Below are 16,289 nucleotides of genomic sequence, written 5' to 3' on the forward strand. Positions count from 1 at the left end.
AGTTTCCCAGCCCTTTTTGTTCTTGCAGCAGAAGTGTATTCAAGCCTATTTGTAGAGTGGTTTACAGACAGGTGTTAAGAGTCCTCAGCATCCAGGCCATGCACTGTCTCAGAAAATGGGCTGCGCTGCCTTTCCCAGTGAGGAATAGCCCCCTCTCCCCCGACCCCCATTCCCACCCCACCCCACCCCCTGCCGCATCCCAGAGCCTGAAGAGACAGCTGTCTGTGCAGAAGCTTCTCCCAGATGCGGCACTTCCACACAGGTGCAATGCAAGAGAAGCAGGAAGCAGCAGCTCCTCATAGGAGTGGGCATGCACCTTGCAGGTGGACCTGAGAGCAGGGTGGCCTGGCCGTGGGATGTGGCTGGGCAGTCCCAGCTGTGGAACACATCTGGGCGGACCTGGACAGCTTCCAAGGCCTCCCCTTCCTGCTTGTCTTGGGGCACAGCCCTTACTCCCACAGGCTCTGGCTCCAGCAGGGCATCTAAGGCCCCTGTCCAGCCCTTAAAAAAAAAAAAAAAAACACTTTTTTTCTGGACCACAAGTGCTTGAGGTGACAACCCGGTCCTCAGCAGCCACAATCCCCGTACCCCCAGAGGGCTGCTGGAGGGCACAGCACCCGCATACCCAGGCAGCACCAGCACTTTGTCCCAGCCCCGCGTCCCTGGGCCCTGCCAGCTGCTGGGCTGCCGGGGACTTTTTTTTTTAAAGATGTATCTATTTGAGAAAGGTGCCCATGTGCTAGGGCTGCTCAGGGGCCCAGAGCAGCACCCTGTCAGAGTCTCTGTGGGTGGCAGAGACCAAGGTACTTGAGCTGTCACCTCCTTCCTCGCCAGCTGGAATCTGAAGTAGAGCCAGCCGAGACCCCAGTCCAAACCCTCCAGCATGAGATGGGGCAGCCTCAAGAGCAGGTGACCTCTCTCCAGTCCTCTGGTTCATACTTCCTGCTTCCTTCAGGCACCTGGACCTGGCACAAGGAAGACAGGTCTCGTCCAGGTGATGGCAGGGGCCATGGCTGCAGGTGCCATGTATGCCAGGAGCTGGTCAGAAGCACCATCCTGTAGGTGAAAGGGGTGGCAGGAGGCAGAACCACCTGGTTTAGGGGGACTGGAAGATGAGGGTGGGAGATGCTGAACACAGCTGCCTCAGGGTCAGGGGCAGCTCCCTTCTCCCCCAGGAAACGGTGTGTCATTCTCCAGGGAAGCGGTATTGGGCTGCAACAGGAAGATGGTTCTGGCTACTGAGTGAGGAAAGCAAGACAGGAGAACGAAGGAGGGACCCATTAGGGTGGTTCCAAGTAGGAGAGCAGTGGTGAGGAGACGTCCTGTCTGAGGGAGAAAGGTAGGAATGGCTAGACACAGACCGTGAAGCTGTCAGGAAATAGATGGTGAGTAAGCTGCAGGTGAAGATCGTCCAGGCCGAGAGAGAAGGCCCAGGAGGACACTGGAACTGGCTAAGGGGACCTAGCCAGTGAAACCCAGAGAGGGAACTGAAAGCTTGCCTCAGGGAGAAGCCAGAGCATTTAGGACACTTCTTACAGCCCAAAGAGCAATGCCAAAGTACTGCTTTTGCACAGGCTTGGGTTTGTATCATAGAAAGGCAACTTGTTGCTATCATGAGGATGGGTCTGAGAAGTGCCAGAAAGTGGTGTGGTGGGGCGGGGCTTTCCAGTGTGTTTTTAAAAAATATTTATTTATTGGAAAGGCAGTTAGAAGGAGGGAGACATCTTCATGCACTGGTCTACTCTAAATGGCTACGACAACTGAAGCTGGGAACCAGCAACTTCTTCCCAATTTCCCACATGGGTTCAGGGGCCCAGGGCCCTGGACCATCCTCTGTTGCTTTCCCAAACATATCAGCAAGGAGCTGGAACAACTAGGATTCATACCAATGCTTTACCCACTACGCTGTAACACCAATCCCAGCTTCTCAGTATTAGAGATGAAGTAGTAAAGTTGGAAATATTTTGCTATTCAAAGAAAAATTAATAGGGGCTATAACAGGATGAATTGTACTTCTATTCACTAAATTATGAAACAGGCTGGGCTTAGTAGAAGCTGCAGGAGAGGAAGGCAGCCACGGAGCTCACCGTGTCCCAACAGCTGTGCAGTGTGGCAACACTCTGGCACCAGGCCTGCCAAGGCTCATCTCTTCCTTGTGGGGAAGGGGAGCCCCTCTGGTGGCCCATCAGCCCAGGACTGCTCCTGTGGTTCCCACTGTGGAGAGAGTTTGGAAGTCTCAAAGGCTTTTCAACGCTCTGTCTTCTCTTGCCCTCCCTCCAGCCCACCCCTCACAGCATGAAAACAGATACGTGCTTTATTGCAATGTCTTTATTGCATGATTGGAGCAAGTTGGCCAGACTGTCCCCCTTGTGGGGAAGGTAAAAAACAAAAAGACCAGAAAATACCACCCCTTACTTTTCCCCTCCCTCCCCCACAACTGCACAGCAATGTCTGAACACACCTGGTGACAAGAATAGTTTGCCAAAGTGGTCTAGGAGCTACATTATGAACTGTCCCAACACAAGACATACAAGCTGGCTTCCTTGTGAATCAGATATTTATGTAAACTACATGACTTTTTTTTTTTTACTACATCAAAGACAACAAAAGAATCGCTTTTCACAAGTAACAACAGGGCACCAAAGTCACATGCTGGAATTGGAATTAGTAAGGAAACGAGGTGGGTTGTCACAAGTGGCTGGAGCTAAAGCAGAGCTGAGCAGCTGGCAGCAGAGGGCCCAGGCAAGCCCCCATCTGGACCCTCACAGAGGCCCGCTCTGGGGTCATCGCTGCTGGCAGAGACCTAGAGATCAGAAACTGCCTACGTGCAGTTCTTAGCTCAAGAGAACAACTTGGGCTGATTCCCAGCAGCGAGAGGAAGCTCAGGGAAGACACCACACGGCTGTGTCAGAGCACACAAGGTCCAACGCCAGTGAGAGCCCAGGGGCTGTGGAAGGCAGAGTCGGGGTATGAGGAAGTCCTCATCCTTGGCCAGATCACCAGCTAGGACTCGGGCAGCCCCTGCAGCCCTGAGCCGTCGCCAAGCTGACGTCAGGTGGAAATGCTTTGTTCGGTAATGGAAGTTCCACGTGAAGTCAACAGGCCTGGAGCCCGTGCCCAGCCAGCCTGTTCATGCTGGTCACTGGCTTCCTTTTGCCAGGAGAGTAAAAATCCCCTCTAGCCTAGATCTGTCTCTGCCCAAGTGAGACCACAGTTATGGTGCCACCCCCACGGGCCTGGAGGTGAGGTTCAGAAGATATGTCCAATTTCTCAAATGATCCCACAGAGCAATGATTTTGAGAGCAAAGGATAGTAAAGTGTGGGCAGGGAGAACAGCCCTTCTCCACCAGCCAGCCCAGCAATGGTAACAAAAGGGTGCCTGTTCTCTCCCTGCATACTCTCAGCATCTGCCCAACAGGTGCAGACTCACTGTTCAACACTGTAAGTATGTAGCATCGGTCCCATTTGGTGTGTTCTAGAAGAGATGCACAGAACATGCTAAAGCTAGTATCACGGAGGGGAAGTCCGGGTAACCCTTCTGGAGCGTCCAGCCGCTTAGGCAGGTGCAAAGCCACTCAGGTGTGCTCAGCTGCACTTGGCCCTGCATTGCTCAGTGAAAATTTTCAGCAAGATTTTCATCCGGCAGTTGGGGAAAGGATGTGCTATCCACGACAGGCCTAAGAACAGGGCACTGGAGGAGGGTTCACTTGTCTTTGCCTCATCCAATCCCGAGACAGCAACATACACAGGAAAGACTGGGGTGCCTTTCCCTTTCTCACTGCTGCTAGCTGTAGAGGTTCTCCTAAAACCTTGACTGTCTTTGGCCCCTTCTAGACCCTGCCCCCCAAGTGCTCAGGGAAAAGTAGCACTCGTTTTCCTTTTGGCTCTGAAGTAGAGCTCTCCTGGCTGTAGGCCTTACAAACTAAGACCTGGGTGCTGGCCATTCTTAATCAGAGGCCTCACTGCACAGCTCTGGGCGCAAATACCTGACTCACCCCGAGTCCCCTGTGGTCCAGGCTGGGCTGGCAGGCAGCTGGGCTCTACTTGCTAGATGAGTTTTGACTAATGAGTGTGTGGCATAATGGAGTCAGGAGTGGATGCCTGCTCCCCTGCCCCCATTTGCCAAACTTACTCAGCTGGAAGGCTTAAACCACATCGAGCAGAAGATTCCTGGCCTAAAATCACAACCATTGGAGCGGAAGGGCATACGGCATATTGCCTTAATGGCTGGATCACAAACAACGCAGAGAAAAGCGGCCAGATGGCTTCTCCTGACAGCCTGACCCTCAAGCCTCCTCTCCTTGCCGAGGTTTCAGAGCCCGCTGGAGCGAAGCACACGTGTAATGGGGTATGACTCTGACCCTGGACGCCGGACTCCTGCTCTGATCTACAGGTCTCTGCCCAGTCTCAGTGCTCTTAGCCACCTGCGGCTCCCGACACCCCACCCAGCAAAGGAGGGGGGAGACAAAACTGGAAGGATGCCTACTGTTCTGCAGGGCCTCCAAACTTGAGGAAGCCCATATACAACTGCTGTTCTGTGTCAGTATTTGGTATACGAAGCCAGCTAAAAGCACTGGATTGCACCTTCACTCAAACAAGTTACAAAGGTTTCAAACAACAGATCATTCTTTAGGCTAAGTAAACACCACACAAGCACCAACTTCATTTTAGGATTCAAAGCTCACCATTCCCACCAAAAACAACAATAAAAATGCTGAGAAACAAGGGCAGAAGGAGTTCACTGACCAATCTTAGTGTTTGCGGAAACTCACAGATTCTAGTTGTCTTTTTTCAAGTTTTGGTATAGAAACGTGCATTCAGCCACCAGAGCTGCTTCCCTCATCACCAATACTGCTGGGACGAAGTCTGAACGTGGTGCGTGCTAGGGGGGACCTAGTGAGACGCCAAAGCCCCGGCTGTGTTGGTGAGGAAGAAAGTGCCTTCAGCCAAACGTGTGCTCCCCTGGGGGCTGAGATTCTGCACGAAATCCAAGCCTCCCCCTTTCCTTTGGTTGTCGTTTCAACAAACCCCGTTCTCCACAGAAGCCAACAGTCTTCTGTGGGGGGAGGGGAGGAAGGCTGTTAGAGCAACACAGAATTCCCCACAGACCCATTCCCTGGGGCATCAGAGCTGATGCCCAAGAGGGCCAGAGACCCTGCAGCCCCCAAGTCCCACCCCCCACCCCGTCAAGCTCACTGTATTCTGTTGAGGGTGCCTGGCTAACTGAAAACAAAAATCCCAAAGAAACAGATCTTTCACAAGCCACCTCCACTTCCAGCTGAGTATGTGTGCAGCAGCTCAGCTGAGGCTCCCCAAACCCCAGGCCCTGGAGGCCCCCCAATCCTGGCCGGCTGCCATTCGGCCTCTCCATTTCACATTCACAGAATCACTTCTTGTGCAAAACAAGCAGTCTACGTAGAAAGAATGCCCTCCTCGGATTCGAATAAAAATGGTAGAAAACACGCTCACGAGCCGCCTCTCCTCCCGTGCCCCTTTATCTGCAGAGTGAGGGCATCTGTGCGTGGATGGGGTAGGCCAGCCTGACATTGAGGGCGTCGTTGTGCTGCACCAGGGATGTCTGCTGGTAGTGCAGCACCAGCTCCTTGAGCGAGCTGTACAGGTTGTAGGGCTCCGCGAAGCCATAGCCGCGTGCCGTGCTGTAGATCACACAGTGTTTCACCTCGCCGTCGGCACTGCAACGACACACACCAGAGAGCCATGAAGGCACACATTGCACACAAAAGACAGCAAATGGCTGGGAGTAGGAGTGCAGCTGCCACACAGAGGAGACGTGGTCTGTCAACCAAAGCTTGTAAAACTGCGTTCCACTCAACACCTGGTACAGGGTCACAGCTGTAACTATGTCAGAACCAGAGGTGACCCCCAGGGCTAACCTTACATTGGCACCTCAGTCTTGATTACTTCAGCAGTGTGTAAAACTTTGAAGTTGAGAGACGTGATGACTGCTATTGATTTCAATGACTGTCTTCTTTTTTCTACTGTTTTAAATACTCGGGGGCCCTTACATTTCCATAAACATATTAGGATCATTCTGTCCATCCCTGCCAAGACCCATCTGGGATTTCACAGGATGACACAGCAATCTGGGAAGTGCTAACTCCCAGCATTAAGCCTTCTGGTCCACGAACACAAAATGTTGTTTCACTGTTGAAGGTTTCTTTCAAATATCAGTTGCCATCTTCAGTATGCAGCCCTCACATGTCTTGTTTATTCCTGAGTATTTCATCACTTTGATTCTATTGCAAATTTCATTTTTGGAGGGGTCACTGCTAGACAAATACACCTCTGTAACTTGTAACCTACAGCCTTGCTAAACTAACTTACCCACTCTAATAACTTCCTTTCCAATCTTTCTCTTGCCTAACTGCTCCAGCTAGAATGTTCTCCTGTACAATGATGCATAAAAGTGCTTAGAACAGACATCCTCATCTAATCCTAACCCTAGAAGAAAGCATTCACTATTCATCTATTACATATGTTAGCTGTATTTTTGACTGATAATTTTATTAGGTTGAAAAAGTTTTCTATTTCTAGTTTACCAAACTTTAAAAAAATTTATTTTTATTGTAAAGGCAGATACACAGAGAGGAGGAGAGACAGAAGATCTTCTGTCTGATGATTTATTCCCCAAGTGGCCATAACGGCCGCAGCTGTGCCAATCCAAAGCCAGGATCCCGGAGCTCTTCTAGGTCTCCCACGCGGGGGTAGGGTCCCAAGGCTTTGGGCCGTCCTCGACTGCTTTCCCAGGCACAAGCAGGGAACTGGCTGAGAAGTGGAGCTGCCGGGATTAGGACCAGCGCCCATATGGGATCCCAGCACCTGCAAGGCAAGGACTTTGGCCACTAGGCCACTAGGCCACCATGCTGGGCCCTCAAATATTTTTAAACAGGAAAGATGGTTGGAATTTGTCCAACACTTTTTAAAAAATTAATATTTCATTGCATTTGAAAGGTAGAGGGAGTGAGAAGAGAGACTGTTCATCTGTTGCGTCACCCCCTAACTGCCTGGAACAGTCTGGCCTGGGCAGATGGAAACTGCTGAGCCTGGAACTTAGTCTAGGCCTGCCTCACGGCGGGCTTGGGCCCTCCTCTGCCGCCTCCCAGAATGTGCATCAGCTGTCAGCTGGAATGGAACCCGGACTCCAACACAGGATGTGGGCTCCCCAAGCGTGATTCAAATTGCTGTGCCAACATTCACCCTTGGCAAATGCTTTTTGTGCAGCTATTGAGATTACCATGTGCTTTGGTTCTTTATTACTGTGGCTTCTCATATCAATTTATTTTTCCATACTGAGCCATCCTTGCATTGCTGGAATGAATACTCCAGCCCCCATCTTCTCCTTCTGTATCGCAATGAACAGTTCTGCATGTTCCAGGCATACTGATGATATATATTTTAGGCCATTTATATTGGATATCTGTGAAATGAGGAAAGCCTAGTGCAACAGATAAATGTGGGTTTTGAATCCAGGAAGCCTGGATACCAACTCTGACTCCCTGACAGAAGCAGACCCCTGAAGAGTAGATGCTCAGATGTCAGCATCAGCACTCTGCGCACATGCGTGTCTCCTGGGCCTCCCCCATCTGGCCCTCTCTGAGTCGGAAGGCTTTGTCAGCTGCGTCTGCCTTCTGCCCTGCACACTCTTCATCATCAGATTACCAGCAGGGCCTCAGTCTACCAAAGCAGAAAGCATCCTGCCTTGCTTGACCCGTAAAACCCCCAGAGTAGCTGTTACTGTTATTACCATCATCTTTATTTTACAGACAAGGAACCAAAGCAAAGAAAAGTTAAGTACTTTACCCACGTTTACACAGCTTGTACGCAGTCTGGCCAGAATCGGAACCCTGTATACGCGGCAGCACACCTCTTTTCTAACTAACAAGAACAATGTTTTCCTTCTTAACAAAACTCTCAGGTAAAATCCAATGGGGCATACTTAATTATCCTGAGAATTTTACTTTTCATAAAAGGAAAATAAGCTTTTTCCAGAGAAGTCCTAAGATCATAGTAAGAAAAATATGTGCAAATTTTCTATCACTACCTTCACAGGATACTAATTTTACTTTAAAACATAGACAGTTTTTCTTTTGAAGTAAATATAGTTCCACTCAATTAAGCTTTCCCTCATCTACAATGGAAATAAAGTTAAACCTACAGGAGTGTACTAAAAATTAAGTCATTTTTTCTGCAATTCAAGATTTCATAAACTCTTAAAATCTAATAGTAGCAACTTCTGCAGTTCTATCTACTTACCGTGCAAGTTAAAATCTCCAAAATAATTTCGGATATCATAAAACACTTCTCTTGGTACGAGCATTAATGGTCTATGCCATATGTTCTCATACGTTATTGCACTTTAATTCATTTCATGTGATTTTTAAATGAGGGGATTGATTTTCTCTTCCTCATTGCAAAAAATTCAAAAAGTCACAACTCCCTCCCCTTACGAACCAGGTTTCATAAATCATAAGATGACTTACACCACGGAGCAAGCATAGCATCCTTTCTTGCTACTCTCACGAATCAAGAAAGCGCCATCGGGTTTCCCATAAAGCAAGTCTTCTGCTTGTACTCTATTGATATCCTCAACAAACCAGGTTTTCTCATCATAATGTGGCAAGTTTTCATCTTCCTCATTGAAAAAATAGGTTCTAAAAATTAAATGTTGAAAATATTAACTGATAATATGGTTATTTACATGTAAAAGCAATTTCATGAATAGAATGCTCTTACAAATCTTTACCCCAATGACAAAACTAAATTGCAATTAGTTGGATGTTTCGTTTTCCTTTCTTATTTTGTTTTAGTTGAAAGCAGGGAAAAACACAGACGAAGAAAGATTTTCATTCCCACACCAGCACAGGCTGTGCCAGGCCAAAGCCAGGAGCCAGAAACTATCTGGAACCCAAGGACTGAAGCCACTACTGCTGCTTCCCAGGGTACACATTAGTAAGAAGTCAGAAGTGGAGTCAGGACATAAACCTAAGACTCCAGGATGCGTTGCAGGTAACCCAAGCAACACCTTAACCACTATGCTAAACACCCCCCTCAAGGTGGGGTGTGCATGTGTGTGTTAGTTAACAACTTTGTTACTTGCTACGGTGCAGAAAGCACAGAATTCATGCGTCCATCCAATGAGCTGACACGTGACTATTTGAACAGGTGCTTATGCATCCAGATGGCATATGGCTGGGCAGGAGGCTGAACTCTAATGCCAACACGGTGTTCTTCGGACAGTTCAATTCAAAAAACACAATATTCTCAAGTGACCATGAGAACCAACTTTGGTAAGTTTAAAGAAGGCCCACAAATTGCCTAGGGAACACAACACTGTAACAGGAAGGTGCAGGCAGAACATACTCATCCGTGTCTTCGTTCCTGATCCCCAGCCAGGCATTCAGGCGCTTCTGTCTCACTCCTTTGTGACTGAGCCACCTGCCAGAGGTAAGACACCAGTGTCAGCACCAGTGTAAACTCTGCCTGGACCAACCAAACTCCCAAAGTGCAGCAGCCAGCCATCTATGTCCCATAACCCCCTGAAAAGTGGTCAGAGATTTCCCTAAATTAATCTCGCCACTATCTTTCCTTTAATACCATGATTTTTTTTCTCTCCACAAAACAGGCAGAAACACAGCAAATTACCTGAAATGAGGCACTTTTTTTTTTCCCAGAAGGCCATGGCATCCCAATCACACACAGACAAGGGGAGCTCTGTTTCCGAAATCATGAGTTAGGTAGGCAGAGTATCACAAATGCTACCTGCACTAAACCACAGAACCCATTTCCTGTGTGGCCTACTCAACTCAGTCAAAAGTTCTAACCAGATATCTCAAGATCTATTTTCATGCACAATAAGAAATTAAGTCTGGCAATCTGCATACTTAGTGTGAGTTTGTTTAATCACCAAGCAAATCATAGCAACATTTAAAACATACCAACATTTTAGATACACGATTATATAAATCATCAAATTTAGTTCCTTTCATACGGTCAGTTGTCTACAAGTGTCCTATTCATCACCACTTTCAAATAAGCTCCCCAACCACTCGGATCTTGTTATAAACATCAGCTCCTAAGGAAACTAATCTATCTGTCCCAAATAAGACACGCCCCAGTCCTTGCCTACACTTTACCTCCTTCCTTCATCATCAGCATTTGTCTACAACCCACTGCTTTATACTTTCATGTGTATGCCCCCCCCACTAAAATGTAAGCTCACTTTAAACAAGGTGATATAGATGCCCAATGCTTACAAACAATCCAAACACACACTCAGAAAACACATAATCAAAAATACAAGGGTACGCCAAAGAGTTCAAGGAAAACAACCCAAACAATTTAGGGGTACAAATTCTTTTTTCAGAATGTATGGAAAATATGTATTTTCCATGTGAAACTGCATGGATCTCCAAGTTGTTACTGTAATAATAACACTTTTTTTTTTAAAGATTTATTCATTTTATTACAGCCAGATATACAGAGAGGAGGAGAGACAGAGAGGAAGATCTTCCATCCAATGATTCTCCCCAAGTGAGCTGCAACGGGCTGATGCGCGCCAATCCGAAGCCGGGAACCTGGAACCTCTTCCGGGTCTCCCACGCAGGTGCAGTGTCCCAAATCTTTGGGCCATCCTCGACTGCTTTCCCAGGCCACAAGCAGGGAGCTGGATGGAAAGTGAAGCTGCCGGGATTAGAACCGGTGCCCATATGGGATCCCGGGGCTTTCAAGGCGGGGACTTTAGCCACTAGGCCACGCCACCGGGTCCTAATAACACTTTTACAACTTCACTTTTCCATCCTTTCTCAAGTAACCCTATATTTCCTAGTGGGCTGCTTTGAATAAAAATCTTCAAAACTAACACTGAAATTGTCTGACACCATTTATGCTAGATAACCTGGCATCAAACCTCATATTTAAAGTTGTTTACAAAGGGGCCGATGTAAAATGGCAGTACCTTTGCCTAAACTACCACACCACTCCCCAAAGTCCTTTTCTGAAATGAAATTTTAACTGATTTTACATTTAAGAAATCCATTTTCTTTAATATTTAGTTTTACTTGGAAGAGGTAGAGAGAGAGAAAATCTTCCATCCGCTGGTTCATTCCCAAAGCTGAGCCTGTCCTAAGCAGGAAGCCAGGAGCTTCTTCTGAGTGTCCTTTGTGGGTGTAGGGTCCCAAGGCCTTAGACCATCCTCTGCTGCTTTCCCAGGCCATTATCAGGGAGCTGGACTAGAAGTGGAGCAGCCAGGATTAGAAATGGCATCCATAGGGGTGACCAGCACTGCAGGCGGAGAGTTAGCCTGGTATATAGGTAGGTACTGGTATATATTCCATTACTCTTACATGTACAGACAGGTTGTTTTGTTTTCATTGGAGAGGCAGAGAAAAAAAAGAAGAGCAAGGAAGAGCAAGGGAGAAAGCTAGTTCTATTTGTTGGTTCATTCTCCAGGTGCCTGTACCACTGGCTATGCCTGGCCAAGGCTGGGAGCTGGGAACTCAACCCCCATCTTCCCTGTGGGCGTCAGGGGCCTAAACGCTTGAGCATCTCCTCTGCCTCTCAAAGTGCACATTAGCAGGAAGGTGCAACTGGGAGCCAGAACTGGGGCTCTCATCCAGGCACCCCAGTAAAGGGGGTAGGCATCCTAACTACCATCCTAACCTCTAAGCCAAAGCCTATTCTTGATTAATTTGCATATTTGGACAAGCCTATGTAACCCAACTCAGATGAAGATCCAGACCATTTCTAGGACCCAGCAAGTTTCCCTCATGTCATTTTTCCCACCGGTGCCCCTAACTCAAGTAATTACTAGTGTTAATAATACCACCATAGATTATTATACACATCACTTAGAAATTAAGCCAAATACATGAAGTTCCTTTCTTATGGATTTACTTTTTTTAAAATTTAAACTTAGAAGTTTATAGTATTCAAGCAAGATTTCACAGAACTTTGTGCACTCTAGGGCAATCAAAACAGTCTTGTAACTCTAACAAGCCATATTTTAACAATTGAAGAAGAGAAGTCTTAGGCGGGTGAGCAGAGAAATCTCCAACAACTTAGCCAGTGAGGAATAACTGAACTCTACATCCTACCTGGTGAGGTCTAGGAATGGATTTACTTTTTAACAAAGCAGTCATTTGTCTTTCTAAAAATCTAATTCGCATACTTCATTTCAGCAATAAATTTTGAATCTCTGTTTGGATAACACCCTTACAATGCCTGTGTTTGACTATATCACAGTTTTTCCTAATTTAAAAAAAGAAAAACGGGGCCTGGTGAGACAGTGTAGTAGTTAAAGTCCTCGCTTTGTGCACCGGGATCTCATATGGGCACCGGTTCTAATCCCAGCAGCCGTGCTTCCCGTCCAGCTCCCTGCTTGTGGCCTGGGAAAGCAGTTGAGGACGGCCTAAAGCCTTGGGACCCTGCACCCACGTAGGAGACCTGGAGAAAAGTTCCTGGCTCCTGGCTTTGTATCGGCACAGCACCGGCCAATACAGTCACTTGGGAAGTGAATCAATGGACGGAAGATCTCTTTTCCTCTCTGTATATCTGACTTTGCAATAAAAATAAATCTTTTTTAAAAATGGAGTTTCACCATGCAAATTATCTCAAGTATCTGCTAGAGACATGTTTATATTATTTTAAAAAGAATTTCACTTGTTAAATATAAAAACCCCCTAAAAGACTATCAGGTGTGATCCCTTGGAGGCCCCACTGACAGTGTCCGGTTCTGCCTCTGAGAGATGATCGTTTCTCTGTGCTCCTACCACTCAACTAACAACTCTGGTTTTGGTACTTTAGGCAAGTATTACCTGTACCTTCTCACTGACAGTGTTTTGCTTGTGCCATAGCTACCCTTTGAGACTTCCAAAGTCCTACATTCTGATTTGCCCCACATGCTGACTTCAGATAACTCTAGGATGTCCTACAACATCGCTCCTTTGCTAAATCTTGCCATCTCGTGGGCCAATTCTCAATTCTAAATCTCTTTTTCCACCTGCAACACCTCTGGCCCCATAGTAACTGGATGCCCGTGCATCTCCCCACACCATCCCCTACTCACACGAGGTGCTGATCCCGGATCTTGCGCAGCTGAATCAGGTCAGGTTTAATACTATTCATTTTTTTATCTATTTCTCGGTTGTCCAAAGCTTGTTTCTTCAAATCCTGCTCAAGACGCATTCTGCTATCATGAATCTCACCTAGACGTGATTTCAGTTTGTCATAATTCATCATAATGCTGTGAAAATATTTGACAAATTAAGGCTAAAATAGCAACCAAACAGAAGTCTCCTATAATGTGAACATGGTTCTGAGCTCTTAAGTGTGGTAAACAGCTGTTGTTTTTGCTTGGTCTGAATCCATTCCCACTGTGAGACTAGCATTGGTAGGTCAAAATTCTCAGAGATAATATTTACTTCAAAGTTATTACAAGTGGTATATTTACCACCCAGTTTGTCTTCACAGGTGTCCTACACTTTGACCAGTGCTCTTCTCACCTCAGCTCCAGAGGTGAGAGATGCATGCACGAGGCCCAGATTGGCTGGTAGAGCAGATTGCAGCCAGCCCATCCCTCTCCTGGTGCTACCATGACTGGTTCAGGAGTCAGACTTCAACTGACTAAATGAGTCAGTTCTAGGACTTTTGTGGGACTATTGTGAAAAGAGGTTCTCGCTTTCTCTCTGCAGAGCGAAGTTAAGTTGCTAAGTTATGAACATGTGATTTTAAGGCTCCCAGCTATCCTGCTGCCTCACAGGCAAAGGCTGACTGAGGATAAAGTTAACTCAGAGGAAAACAGTCAAACTACAATGTGAGACAGAATCACAGTGCTCTTGTTTGGGTCATGAATCCAGCCATGACTGAGCAGGTAAAGCTGAGGTAAAGCAGGTAAGACCTTCACGAGGTAGTGCCCTCCTTCCTGCCAGTGGTTCACAGCAATGGCTTTGTAAGGGCCTACCCAGGTATGGCTCTTTGTCCTGTCACTTATTGTGGGGCTACAAAAAGCTTACTTAATTTGTCTGTGCCTTCATTTTGTCCTCTGTTTAAAGTATGTTTCTATTTACTTTACTGGGTTATTAATGTTCATTAAATGTGATAACACATGTAAGCGTTCTAGAACATTGCTCAACACATCCACAAATGATGACCAGAAGGTTTTCCAGCATAACATTTGTCATGTTCTGAACAATTACAGCAACAATTATTCATATTACTTGCTTGTCAATAATATATGGCTTTATACCACTATTAGAATTTATCATGCCACTTTATATCTCTCGGTAACTAAACCACAGATATTTTCTATGTGTTCATTATTAATAATTGCAATTTATTGACAGCTTAACATGACAAGATATTATTCATCACTACTCGTAACACTCAGTAAAATATCCACAGCTAAATGGAGGATGAAACAGATTCAAGACAGGTTAAGTAACCCCACCCAAAGTAACACAGCTAACAAATGACCAAAACAAAATTCAAGTCCATGGTTTTTACTACTGAAGGTCTAACACCCCACAGCTCCATGTTCATGCTGTGGTACCCATAAGAGAAACAGTTTTGTTTTGTTATTGCATAGGACTTATTTTGTTCATTACTTATTTTTCCATGCTTTTTCACTCTTCAGACCACTATTCCTCACTCTTCCAATACTCGAAGCTTAGGTTTCCAGTACCCTTCTAACTGCCAAATCCAGTATGCTCTCCCTCTGCAGTCTCACTTTTAGCATCCACCATCGTAGATCTACTTAAGCCTCACTAGATCTTTCCTTTTCTTAAGTTCCAAACTGGGAAAACCAACTGCCCTCCTCTTATAAGGCTCCATCTGGGCCCTCAGAGGAATTCCAAACCCACTGGTTCCAACCTTGGACTCTTCATGCACTTCTTCCTTGGGTGAATAACACCATCTCCAGGTCATTCACACCAGAAATCTAGGGATACTCTTTAATTTCTCCCACACCTTTGTATCTGATCATACATCAAGTCTTCAAAGTTTCTATAAACTCCCTTGCCTTTCTGGCTATTGTTCAGATTCAAGCCACTACTGTCTTTTAAGCTGGTGACTACCACCATCACAAGCATCTGTAACAGGTTAATCTTACTGAGTTAAGTCTTGATGTGACCCAGTTTATTCTCAGAAAGCTGATTTTCAGTTCAAACATTATTCACTGAAAATCCATTACATTCTCCCGGACACCATCACCAACACCAACACCGAGCCTATCAGGGAAGATATGTCACCTGCCTACTCTGTTAACTTGCTAACACTTGAGTGGGCATGGCTTTCAGGAAACATTTTATAGGATCCATTACTAAAGGGAGATTCAGGGAAGATTTTTCTGGAAAAAGTCATGTCCAAGGTGAGTTGTAAAGGAAAAGAATTAATAATTTGAGAAAGAAGAAGAGCTTAGAAGAGAGGAGGTTCAGTTTGGTGCTATCACTGAAGATAGTAAGTAGTTCCACATGGCAGGACTACTGCAGTTGGAGGAGGTAAAAGCAGACAAGGCAGGAATTACTGAGGAAGTAAAGAAGTCTTGTCTCACTGGTACCCTTGGAGAAATCATGAAGACTGACCGTTCAATCTCTTTCTCATTCCCCTCCCTGCGAAATCGTTCAATATATTCTTTGCTGTGTTGTTCTTGTGTATGACACTGCTCCTCAAATATTTTAATTGTTTCATTAAAAGCTTCAATTGCAGTCCTCTTCATCTGTATTTCCTGTAAGAGAAAAAGAAACTTAAAAATTCATTATCTTTATTATTTATTGTAAGCTTTGCCCTGAAACAAATCTAATAATTCTTGCTATAATTCAATTTAAAAATATACACAAAAGGGCAAGGTCACAACTCTTTGTTTAATCCTGCCCTATTACTTACATACAATAAATCATTCAGGGTCCAGCATCATGGAAAAGCACTTAAGCTGCTGCCTGTGATGCTGGCATTCTATCTGAGGACAATGTGAGTCCGAATTGTTCCACTTTCAACATAACTTCCTGCTAATGCACTTGGAAAAGCAGTGGAAGATAGTCCAAGAGCTTGGGCCCCTGTCAGTCACGTGGGGGACCCTGAAGGAGTTTCAGGCTCCTGGCTCAACCTGGCCCAGCCTCAGCTATTACAGTCATTTTAGGAGAATCAACCAGAGGACAGAAGATCTCAATCTCTCTTTCTCACTCTTTCTGTTCCTCCTTCTAACTCTGCCATTCAAACAAATAAATCTTTTCTAAATGCATCATTAAAGTTGTAAAATAAATGAAAAAGAATCTGCT

The 16,289-nt window shown here is 45.9% G+C and overlaps 1 protein-coding gene across 4 annotated transcripts in view; it reads right to left on the reverse strand.

The window, feature by feature from the left end:
* Nucleotides 1-4,560: 4,560 nt before the first annotated feature.
* Nucleotides 4,561-16,289, reverse strand: part of PIK3R3 (phosphoinositide-3-kinase regulatory subunit 3) — a 102,530-nt gene continuing 90,801 nt past the window's right edge. For all 4 annotated transcript variants that reach the window (XM_058680665.1, XM_058680672.1, XM_058680677.1 and 1 more), the window contains 5 exons: nucleotides 15,597-15,739; nucleotides 13,085-13,261; nucleotides 9,382-9,456; nucleotides 8,502-8,672; nucleotides 4,561-5,693 (listed from right to left, as the gene is read on the reverse strand). In XM_058680665.1, the coding sequence (XP_058536648.1) occupies nucleotides 5,495-5,693; nucleotides 8,502-8,672; nucleotides 9,382-9,456; nucleotides 13,085-13,261; nucleotides 15,597-15,739 (765 nt within the window). In that variant the 3' untranslated portion in view covers nucleotides 4,561-5,494. The remainder of the gene's footprint in view (nucleotides 5,694-8,501; nucleotides 8,673-9,381; nucleotides 9,457-13,084; nucleotides 13,262-15,596; nucleotides 15,740-16,289) is intronic.

Source organism: Ochotona princeps, chromosome 2 (assembly GCF_030435755.1).
Source record: "Ochotona princeps isolate mOchPri1 chromosome 2, mOchPri1.hap1, whole genome shotgun sequence".
NCBI lineage: Eukaryota > Metazoa > Chordata > Mammalia > Lagomorpha > Ochotonidae > Ochotona > Ochotona princeps.